This window comes from Tamandua tetradactyla, chromosome 1 (genome assembly GCF_023851605.1).
Source record: "Tamandua tetradactyla isolate mTamTet1 chromosome 1, mTamTet1.pri, whole genome shotgun sequence".
NCBI lineage: Eukaryota > Metazoa > Chordata > Mammalia > Pilosa > Myrmecophagidae > Tamandua > Tamandua tetradactyla.
The window spans coordinates 68,205,556-68,217,571 of record NC_135327.1 but is presented as its reverse complement, the minus strand read 5'-3'; the positions used below and the strand labels follow the sequence as shown (position 1 = coordinate 68,217,571).

The 12,016-nt window shown below is 42.1% G+C and overlaps 1 protein-coding gene across 1 annotated transcript; it reads right to left on the bottom strand.

Moving 5' to 3' along the window:
- Positions 1-2,276: 2,276 nt before the first annotated feature.
- LOC143648524 (uncharacterized) lies at positions 2,277-5,098 on the bottom strand. The gene is made up of 2 exons (XM_077118713.1): positions 3,824-5,098; positions 2,277-3,087 (listed from the first exon to the last, which is right to left on the bottom strand). The coding sequence occupies exons 1-2, from the start codon at positions 4,428-4,430 to the stop codon at positions 3,002-3,004; spliced, it is 693 nt and encodes a 230-aa protein (XP_076974828.1). The 5' UTR covers positions 4,431-5,098; the 3' UTR covers positions 2,277-3,001.
- Between the last annotated feature and the right edge of the window lie 6,918 nt (positions 5,099-12,016).

The window sequence follows — 12,016 nt, the reverse complement described above, 5'->3', positions numbered from 1 at the left end:
AACACTTTTGTGCATCAAAGAACTTCATCAAGAAAGTAGAAAATCAGCCTACACAATGGGAGACAATATTTGGAAATGACATATCATATAAAGGTCTAGTATCCAGAATTTATAAAGAGATTATTCAACTCAACAACAAAAAGACAGACAACCCAATTACAAAATGGGAAAAAGACTTGAATAGACACCTCTCAGAAGAGGAAATACAAATGGCCAAAAGGCACATGAAGAGATGCTCAATGTCCCTGGCCATTAGAGAAATGCAAATCAAAACCACAATGAGATATCATCTCACACCCACCAGAATGGCCATTATCAACAAAACAGAAAATGACAAGTGCTGGAGAGGATGCGGTGAAAGAGGCACACTCATCCACTGTTGGTGGGAATGTCAAATGGTGCAACCACTGTGGAAGGCAGTTTGGCAGTCCCTCAAAAAGCTGAATATAGAATTGCCATACGACCCAGCAATACCATTGCTGGGAATCTACTGAAAGGAATTAAGGGCAAAAACTCAAATGGACATTTGCACACCAATGTTTATAGCAGCGTTATTTACAATTGCAAAGAGATGGAAACAGCCAAAATGTCCATCAACAGACGAATGGCTAAACAAACTGTGGTATATACATACAATGGAATATTATGCAGCTTTAAGACAGGATAAACTTATGAAGCATGTAATAACATGGATGGACCTAGAGAACATTATGCTGAGTGAGTCTAGCCAAAAACTAAAAGACAAATACTGTATGGTCCCAATGATGTGAATCGACATTTGAGAATAAACTTGGAATATGTCATTGGTAACAGAGTCCAGCAGGAGTTAGAAACAGGGTAAGATAATGGGTAATTGGAGCTGAAGGGATACAGCCTGTGCAACAGGACTAGATACAAAAACTCAAAAATGGACAGCACAATAATACCTAATTGTAAATTAATCATGTTAAAACACTGAATGAGGCTGCATCCGAGCTATAGGCTTTTGTTTTGTTTTATTTTTACTATTATTACTTTTATTTTTTCTCTATGTTAACATTCTATATCTTTTTCGGTTGTGTTGCTAGTTCTTCTAAACCGATGCAAATGTACTAAGAAACGATGATCATGTATCTATGTGATGATGTTAAGAATTACTGATTGCATATGTAGAATGGTATGATTTCTAAATGTTGGGTTAATTTCTTTTTTTCCATTAATTAATAAAAAAATAAAAATAAAAATAAAAAATAAAAAAAGAAGAGACTTGCTGTACAAGAAATATTAAAGGGAACATTATAAGCAGATAGGAAATGACAGGAAAGAAAGGTTTGTAGAAAGTGTAGAAATGAGTACTATCAGAAAAGGAAAGAGAGAGAGAAAAAAAATAAGATATGACAGACAAAATCCAAAAGGCAAAATGTAGAAGAAAGTCCTGCTTTTATAGTAATAACATAAAATGTCAATGTATTAACCTCCTTAATCAAAAGACATAAACTGGCAGAATGGATTTTAAAAGTAGGACCCACCTATATGCCTTCTATAAAAGACTCACTTTAGATCCAAGTACAAAAATAGGCTGAAAGTGAAAGGCTGTAAAAAGATAGTTCATGCAAACAACAACCAGAAAAGATCAGGGGTAGCTAAACTAATATCAGATAAGTTAGACTTGAAATGTAAAACTGTCCGCGACTTCTCGCTCAGCTTCTGGTCCCCGGCCGGCGGAGGGAACAGGAGGGAGAGAGAGACAGACGCAGACAAATCCGCGCTGGTGAGAAACACAGATCCAAGACACGTAGCAGTTGTGAGCACAGACCTTTACTGGAGTTAAGCTTGCATTCTCTGTTACAGGTTCCGCGCGGGCGAAATATCCCGCGGGGGAGCAACCTCTATGCGGCCGTCAGGCACGGCTCCCTGTGGGTCGTCTCCGCCCACCCCGTCCGGGTAACCTCTTATATACTGTGCCCAAACCCAATAGGTTAGTGCCACGTATACAGAGGTGATTGGAAGATAGGGTTGGTGGGCGTGTGCGTCATTTGCAAAAGCAGGATGTGAGCGCCATCTTGGCTCACTCGATGGGCGGGGGGAACTCTAGAGCAGGCTGCAGCGTGTCCACTAGGCCAAACCCGGAAAGCGGCTCTCTACATCTCCCCCTTTTTGTTTTTATAAGAGGCATGGTCCGTAGACCGTATTCTTGTACCCAGTGTCTCTATTGATGATGGTGCTCCCGTGGGCCTGAGTGGCTCACAACATAGTTTGGTGCTTTGGAGAGTCTGGACTAGGCTCGCGTCATCACACGACGGAGCCTCTGGCACCGACCAGAATGCTCACCTCATATAGAGACCGGAGAGCCCGTGAGCTGGAAACCACGTGACTCTCCCTGCAGTGCTTCGCCTCGCAACTGGGTCAAGCGGGGATTATGAGAGCGACAGCCAGGGCATAGGAAACGCTGCGGAGGCCTCGGTGCAATGGCTAGAGCCAAGCCCAGTCTGGCCAGGACTGCGGCCGCAGCTCCACCGTCGAGGCGGCTAGGCGCGCAAAATTAACAGCCTCTGGTGCCTAGCTAAACACGGGTAGTGGCCAGGGAGCCTGCAACAAACCTTGCTGACAAGAGCTTTGCCCCAGGTGATTCAGACGGGCTATCTATCGAGGAGGGACGCACACCCACATTTGACTGGGAAGACATAGCTAACATGGTAGAAACACGTAGTTGCTGCTGTGTCTGGAACAAGCGTTCTAACAAACATTTAACAGTGACTAAGCCCACTAATAGTCCCACTGCCACGAGAATCCAAGTAGTCAAATTGGGCCAAGAGAACCAAGAGGTGACTCGGTTCCACAGACTTTGTACAGTCTCGCCCAGTTTGGAAAGGTCGAAGGCAACGGGGGTTATTAAAACTGGTCCCCCTTCTAAACAATCGAAGGGTGACCGGCGCTTTCGTTGCTATCTCGTCAGTCGCCGCCGTCATCAGCAGAGTTGGAGGCCTGATCTGATGGTTCAGGTTGAAGGCTTGTTGGTTTTTTAGGCAACAGCTCCGTGGCCTCCTCGGGCGATGTCACGGTTCTCACCAGTCTTTCCGGAACCCACACTGGTTGACGTCCTGGCTCCTGGGGAAAAACACAAACAGAGCCTCTGGCCCAGCTGAGCACTGGGTCAGGGCCTTGCCATTGTCCCGACAGGACATCCTTCCAACGGACTAGACCTCTATGTGGAGGACTCGGAGTGGTGTGTTGAAGGGCAGGTGTCATTCCCTGTGAATTTTCATTTAAAAAATTGTACGTAAACAAGGCTATAGACAGTTGAGCCTTTGGGGACAGGCCGTGACCTATTCCCCCTTTCTGTTTCTTTAGTAAGTCTTTGATGTCTAAGATGAAAATAGGCCAATGCTCTGGCAGAGCTGAAAGAAGGGGCAACCCCATCTGAACAGGTCCTAAGGACTCCATGCAATTATTAACGGCTCTTAAATCATGTAACAATCTCCATCTGCCTGATTTTTTCTTTATGACAAATACGGGTGTGTTCCAAGGCGATGTGGAGGGAATGATATGGCTCTCTTTTAGCTGTATAAACACTAGAGTATGCAATGCTGACAGCTTTTCTTTTGGTAAGGGCCACTGAGGCACCCACACCGGGGTACTGGTCTTCCACTTTAGTTTTATAGGTGTGGGTGGGAGTCTCCCCTCAGTGGCCCCTAGGAAAAACCCAGGCCTCGTCTGTCAGAATTGGAGACAGCTTGTATAGGCCTTGCGCGCCCCTGCAATGAGGCTCCTAAGCCTTTGCCGGGGACATATCCCATTCTTTTTAACAAGCGCTTAGAAGTTGGAGAACAGCCACTGTAATTACCTGATTCGGCCACCAGAGGGAGCCCGTGGTGAGGGTTTTTGGCGAGATCACCAAAACCATTCACCGGAAACTGTTGCATCCCCGGGGGCGCAGCAGCAGACGCTGGCGGGGCGGAAGGTCGCGTGGGTGAGATAGGAGGCCCCTCCCAATCGATCAACGGAGGCGCGTCTGCCCCATTGGTCTCATCGCCATCTGACTCTGAGTCAGAGCTGTCTGAACTGGCGTTTGACTCCGGCGGCTTGCCCTTACAGGAGCCGTCCGCAGACGAAGCTGACTGAGTTTCTTGGAGCGCGCGCCGTGCCTGTAGCAGGGCGGGAGACGGACTGAGGCCTGAAGTAGACTCTGCCTCAGGGCAAGCACGGACGGTTTCCCAGATAGGGACCAGGATCGGGTCCATACAAAGGCCCGTCCGGCGCGCCCGTTCTATGTCATTACCAAGTTTTAACCAAGAAGGCAGACTAAGGCTCCCGGAGTGGGCGAACCAAGGTGCAAAAGCAGCAACATCGTCTAAGAACCGCAGGAGGGAACTCTTCCTAACCGAGATACCCCGCTGCTTCAAAAGGGTCTTTAAAGGAGCTAACAAAGGTGAACTTCCTGACTGCCCCATGCTTGCAGTCGGCACTGTACTTTAATCAATCGGGGAGCTCTCCCGATTCACTGGGGCTACCTGAACGCCCACAGCCCTTAACTCTCACGTAATAGGAAGCACTTACCTTCCCACGGTGATCAGGCGTGGAAAGTCCGCTGCGAACTCAAGAAGCACGTCCTCACCAGCTCGGGGAAAGGCAGCAGAAGGGTTCCCCGTACGGGCCACCACTTGTCCGCGACTTCTCGCTCAGCTTCTGGTCCCCGGCCGGCGGAGGGAACAGGAGGGAGAGAGAGACAGACGCAGACAAATCCGCGCTGGTGAGAAACACAGATCCAAGACACGTAGCAGTTGTGAGCACAGACCTTTACTGGAGTTAAGCTTGCATTCTCTGTTACAGGTTCCGCGCGGGCGAAATATCCCGCGGGGGAGCAACCTCTATGCGGCCGTCAGGCACGGCTCCCTGTGGGTCGTCTCCGCCCACCCCGTCCGGGTAACCTCTTATATACTGTGCCCAAACCCAATAGGTTAGTGCCACGTATACAGAGGTGATTGGAAGATAGGGTTGGTGGGCGTGTGCGTCATTTGCAAAAGCAGGATGTGAGCGCCATCTTGGCTCACTCGATGGGCGGGGGGAACTCTAGAGCAGGCTGCAGCGTGTCCACTAGGCCAAACCCGGAAAGCGGCTCTCTACATAAAACTATTCAAACAGACATAGAATGATACTACATATTAATAAGAAGGACAATGCATCAGGAAGACATAGCAATCAGAAGTATTTATGCACAGATCCAGAGCACCCCAAAATGCATGAGGCAAAACTGATGACACTGAAAGAAGAAGTAGACACCTCTACAACAATAGTTGAAGACTTCAATACACCTCTTTCATCAATAGATAGAATATCTATAGAGGGTCAATAAGGAAACAAAGATATTGAATAGTACAATAAGTGAACTAGACTGGAGAGACGTTCATAGAACTGCACCACACAACAGCAGGATGCACATTTTTCTCAAGTGTTCATGGATTATTCTCCATGATAGATCATATATTGGGTCTAAAGCAAGTCTTAATGTTTAAGGAGATTGAAATGATACAAAATACTTTCTTGAATCATACTGGAAAGAAGTTGGAAATCAATAACAAGGAAGAAGGCCAGAAAATTCACATATCTATGGAGTCTGAGCAACACACACTTATTAAACAATCAATGGGTCAAGGGAAAAAATTGCAAAAGAAATCAGTAAATATCTTGAAGCAAATAAAAATGAAACACAGGAGGGGCCAAGATGGTGGCTTAGCAATGTGCGTGTTTTAGTTCGTCCTCCAGAACAACTGCTAAATAATCAGAAACAGTACAGAACAGCTCCTGGAGCCACAATAGTGACCGAACACAGCGTACCCCAGTCTGGACCAGCTGGACCGGCTGCGAGTCTCCGGAACCATGAGTTTCCCAAGCCACAGTGGCCAGTGCCCCTCCCCCATAGGTGGCTTCCTGGAGGGAAAGGAAAGAGACTCTAACAGCATAAGGGACTGAGTACAACCAAACACCAATTGTGGCATTAATAAACAAATTCTGACTACTAAAAATAGGCCCCCAGCTCAGGCAAAACTGGTCAAGGCAGAGGTCGCTTATTGGGCTAACTGAGAAAGAGGAAAGGGGATGAAACAGGTTTTTGTGGCTATTTCTACAGAGGCTTGGCTGCCTCTGGATTCAGCAGTGGGACTATTCAGGCTGCAACAGCCACAGGAATAGGCAGACACAGACTGCATTCAAGGCTATCTCCCACGTGTGCTTTCCCCAGGGGAGGGGTGAGGCCAACTTAGCTGGAATCCCTCTCTCATGGAATTCAGACACCAGGGCTTGGCAATTTGAAGCCATTAAAACCAACCTACAACCTCTCCTCTGTCTCCACCACGCCCCCAGCAGGAAGAGCCTTCCAAAGTTAAAGGAGCGACAACATCTTTTGCTGGTGGGATCCACAGACAGATAAGTGCCACATACTGGGCAGGATAAGAAAAACAGAGCCCAGAGACTTCACAGGAAAGCCTATCAACCTGCGGGGTCTCACCCTCAGGGAAAACTGATGCAGGTGACTCCTTCCCCTGATAGGAGGTCAGTTTAGTCCGGGAAAACCTGGCTGGAGTCTGTAATACTTATGTAGGCCCGCCTAAGGGTGGGGAGGGAAAGGCACCTTAAAAACAGGACAAGAAACAAGAAAACAAGAACAGAAAAATTACCCTCTGTTAAACAAAACTTAAGCTAGAGGCCCAGAAAAAGCTGAACTGAAGGTCAAAGAACAGATAGAAAACAAACTCATGTAGCCAGAAAACCCTAGGTAAGATAAGTGAAAGCAATCTCCAAAATAAACTAATTAAGGTAATTAAATGTCTAGATGCCAGCAAAAAATAACAAATCACACCATGAAAATTGAAGATATGGCCCAGTCAAAGGAACAAACCAATAATTCAAATGAGATACAGGAGCTGAAATAACTAATTCAGAATATATGAACAGAAATGGAAAACCTCATCAAAAAACAAATTAATGAATTGAGGGAGGACATGAAGAAGGCAAGGAATGAACACAAAGAGTAAATGGAAAGTCTGAAAAAACAAATCACAGAACTTATGGGAATGAAAGGTACAGTAGAAGAGATGAAAAAACAATGGAAAACTACAATGGTAGATTTCAAGAGACAGAGGTTAGGATTAGTGAACTGGAGGATGGAACATCTGAAATCCAAAAAGAAACAGAAACTATAGGGAAAAGAATGGAAAAATATGAGCAGGAACTCAGGGGAATTGAATGATAATATGAACTGCACAAATATACATGTTGTGAGTGTCCCAGAAGGAGAAGAGAAGGGTAAAGGAGAAAAACTAATGGAAGAAATTATCACTAAAAATTTCCCAACTCTTATGAAAGACCTAAAAATACAGATCCAAGAAGTGCAGCGCACCCCAAAGAGAATTGATCCAAATAGAGGTTCTCCAAGGCACTTACTAGTCAGAATGTCAGAGGTCAAAGAGAAAGAGAAGATCTTGAAAGCAGCAAGAGAAAAGCAATCCATCACATACAAGGGAAACCCAATAGGACTATGTGTAGATTTCTCAGCAGAAACCATGGAGGCGAGAAGACAATGGGATGATATATTTAAATTACTAAAAGAGAAAAACTGCCAACCAAGAATTCTATACCCAGCAAAATTGTCCTTCAAAAATGAGGCAGAAAATAAAACATTCTCAGACAAAAAGTCACTGAGAGAATTTGTGACCAAGAGACCAACTCTGCAAGAAATACTAAAGGGAGCACTAGAGACAAATACGAAAAGACAAAAGAGAGAAGTGTGGAGAAGACTGTAGAAAGAAGGAAAATGAGATATGACATATAAAATATGAAAAACAAAATGGTAGAGGAAAGTACTACCCAAACAGTAATAACACTAAATGTTAATGGACTGAACTTCCCAATCAAAAGACAGAAACTGGCAGAACGGATTAAAAAACAGGATCCTTCCATATGCTGTCTACAGGAAAAACATCTTAGACCCAAAGATAAACATAGGTTGAAAGTGAAAGGTTGGGAAAAGATATTTCATGCAAATAACAACCAGAAAAGAGCAGGAGTAGCTATACTAATATTCAACAAATTAAACTTCAAATGTAAAACAGTTAAAAGAGACAAAGAAGGATACTATCTACTAATAAAAGGAACAATTCAACAAGAAGACATAACAATCATAAATATTTATGCACTGAACCAGAATGCCCCAAAATATGTGAGGCAAACACTGCAAATACTGAAAAGGGAAATAGACACATCTACCATAATAGCTGGAGGCTTCAATTCCCCACTCTCATCAATGGACAGAACATCTAGGCAGAGGATCAATAAAGAAACACAGAATTTGAATATTACAAGAAATGAGCTAGACTTAACAGACATTTATAGGACATTACAGCTCACAACAGCAGGAAACACCTTTATCTCAAGTGCTCATGGATCATTCTCAAAGATAGACCATATGTTGGGTCACAAAGCAAGTCTCAAAAAATTTAAAAAGATTGAAATCATGCACAACACTTTCTCAGATCATAAAGGAATGAAGTTGGAAATCAATAATAGGCAGAGCACCAGAAAATTCACAAATATGTGGAGGTTCAACAGCACACTCTTAAACAACCAGTAGGTCAAGGAAGAAATTACAAGAGAAATCAGTAAATATCTCGAGGCAAATAAAAATGAAAACACAACATATCAAAACTTATGGGACGCAGCAAAGGCAGTGCTAAGAGGGAAATTTATTGCCCTAAATGCCTATATCAAAAAAGAAGAAATGGCAAAAATTAGGGAAATAACTGTCCACTTAGAAGAAATGGAGAAAGAACAGCAAACTAACCCCAAAGCAAGCAAAAGGAAAGAAACAACAAAGATTAGAGCAGAAATCAATGAAATTGAGAACATGAAAACAATAGAGAAAATCAATAAGACCAGAAGTTGGTTCTATGAGAAAATCAATAAGATTGATGGGCCCTTAGCAAGATTGACAAAAAGAAGAAGAGAGAGGATGCAAATAAATAAGATCAGAAATGGAAGAGGAGACATAACTACTGACCTCACAGAAATAAAGGAGATAATAACAGGATACTATGAACAACTTTATGCTAATAAATACAACAATGTAGATGAAATGGACAAGTTCCTAGAAAGGCATGAACAACCAACTTTGACTCAAGAAGAAATAGATGACCTCAACAAACCAATCACAAGTAAAGAAATTGAATCAGTCATTCAAAAGCTTTCCAAAAAGAGAAGTCCAGGACCAGACGGCTTCACATGTGAATTCTTCCAAACATTCCAGAAAGAATTAGTACCAACCCTGCTCAAACTCTTCAAAAAAACTGAAGTGGAGGGCAAGCTACCTAATTCATTCTATGAAGCCAACATCAGCCTCATACCAAAACCAGGCAAAGATATTACAAAAAAAGAAAACTACAGACCAATCTCTCTAATGAATATAGATGCAAAAATCCTCAACAAAATTCTAGCAAATCGAATCCAGCAATACATTAAAAGAATTATACATCACGACCAAGTAGGATTCATCCCAGATATGCAAGGATGGTTCAACATAAGAAAATCAATTAATGTAATACACCACATCAACATATCAAAGCAGAAAAATCACATGATCATCTCAATTGATGCAGAGAAGGCATTTGACAAGATTCAACATCCTTTCCTGTTGAAAACACTTCAAAGGATAGGAATACAAGGGAACTTCCTTACAATGATAAAGGGAATATATGAAAAACCCACAGCTAACATCATCCTCAATGGGGAAAAATTGAAAACTTTCCCCCTAAGATCAGGAACAAGACAAGGATGTCCACTATCACCACTGTTAGTCAACATCGTGTTGGAGGTTCTAGCCAGAGTAATTAGACAAGGAAAAGAAATACAAGGCATCGAAATTGGAAAGGAAGAAGTAAAACTATCACTGTCTGCAGATGCTATGATACTATACATCGAAAACCCTCAAAAATCCACAGCAAAACTACTAGAGCTAATAAATGAGTACAGCAAAATGGCAGGTTACAAGATCAACATTCAAAAATCTGTAGTGTTTCTGTACACTACTAATGAACAAGCTGAGGGGGAAATCAAGAACCAAATTCCATTTAGAATTGCAACTAAAAGAATAAAATACTTAGGAATAAATTTAACTAAAGAGACAAAAGACCTATACAAAGAAAACTACAAAAAACTGTTAAAAGAAATCACAGAAGACCTAAATAGATGGAAGGGCATACCATGTTCATGAATTGGAAGACTAAATATAGTTAAGATGTCAATTCTACCTAAATTGATTTACAAATTCAACGCAATACCAATCAAAATCCCAACAACTTAATTTTCAGAAATAGAAAAACCAATAAACAAATTCATCTGGAAGGTCAGCGTGCCCCAAATTGCTAAAAGTATCTTGAGGTTAAAAAACAAAGCTGGAGGTCTTGCACTGCCTGACTTTAAGGCATATTATGAAGCCACAGTGGTCAAAACAGCATGGTACTGGCATAAAGATAGATATATTGACCAGTGGAATCAAATAGAGTGCACAGATATAGGCCCTCTCATCTATGGACAATTGATCTTTGATAAGGCAGTCAAGCCAACTCATTTGGGACAGAACAGTCTCTTCAATAAATGGTGCCTAGAGAACTGTATATCCGTATGCAAAAGAATGAAAGGGGACCCGTATCTCACACCCTATACAAAAGTTAACTCAAAATGGATCAAAGATCTAAACATTAGGTCTAAGACCATAAAACAGTTAGAGGAAAATGTAGGGAGATATCTTATGAATCTTACAATTGGAGGCGGTTTTATGGACTTTAAACCTAAAGCAAGAGCACTGAAGAAGGAAATAAATAAATGGGAACTCCTCAAAATTAAACACTTTTGTGCATCAAAGAACTTCATCAAGAAATTAGAAAGACAGCCTACACAATGGGAGACAATATTTGGAAATGATATATCAGATAACGGTCTAGTATCCAGAATTTATAAAGAGATTGTTAACTCAACAACAAAAAGACAGACAACCCAATTACAAAATGGGCAAAAGACTTGAACAGAAACTTCTCAGAAGAGGAAATACAAATGGACAAAAGTACATGAAGCAATGCTCAATGTCTCTGGCCATTAGATAAATGCAAATCAAAACCACAATGAGATATCATCTCACACCCACCAGAATGGCCATTATCAACAAAACAGAAAGTGACAAGTGCTGGAGTGAATGTGGAGAAAGAGGCACACTTATTCACTGTTGGTGGGAATGTCAAATTGTGCAACCACTGTGGAAGGCAGTTTGGCGGTTCCTCAAAAAGCTGAATATAGAATTGCCATATGACCCAGCAATACCATTGCCAGGTATCTACTCAGAGGACTTAAGGGCAAAGACACAAATAGACATTTGCACACCAATGTTTATAGCAGCATTATTTACAATTGCAAGGAGATGGAAACAGCCAAAATGTCCATCAACAGATGAGTGGCTAAACAAACTGTGGTAGATACATACGATGGAATATTATGCAGCTTTAAGACAGAATAAACTTATGAAGTATGTAAAAATATGCATGGACCTTGAGAACATTATGCTGAGTGAGACTAGCCAAAAACTAAAGGACAAATACTGTATGGTCTAACTGATATGAACTGACATTTGTGAATAAACTTGGAATATGTCGTTGGTAACAGAAACCATCAGGAGATAGAAATAGGGTAAGATAGTGGGTAATTGGAGCTGAAGGGATACAGACTGTGCAACAGGATGGGATACAATAACTCAGAAATGGACAGCACAATACTACCTAACTGTAATGTAATTATGTTAAAACACTGAATGAAGCTGCATGTGAGAATGATAGAGGGAAGAGGGCTGGGGACATAAATGAAATCAGAAAGAAAGATAGATGGTAAAGATTGAGATGGTATAATCTAGGAATTCCTAGAGTGTATAATAATAGTGAAATATACAATGTACAAATTTTAAAAATGTTTTTGCATGAGGAAGAACAAAGGAATGCCATTA

Bases quoted from the DNA above. Each gene is read 5' to 3' on its own strand.
- LOC143648524 (XM_077118713.1), bottom strand. From the start codon at position 4,430: ATGGGGCAGTCAGGAAGTTCACCTTTGTTAGCTCCTTTAAAGACCCTT. The intron at 3,088-3,823 runs GTAATTACAGTG...GTTTTTCCCCAG, and splicing joins CCCTCTGGTGGCCGAATCAG to GAGCCAGGACGTCAACCAGT.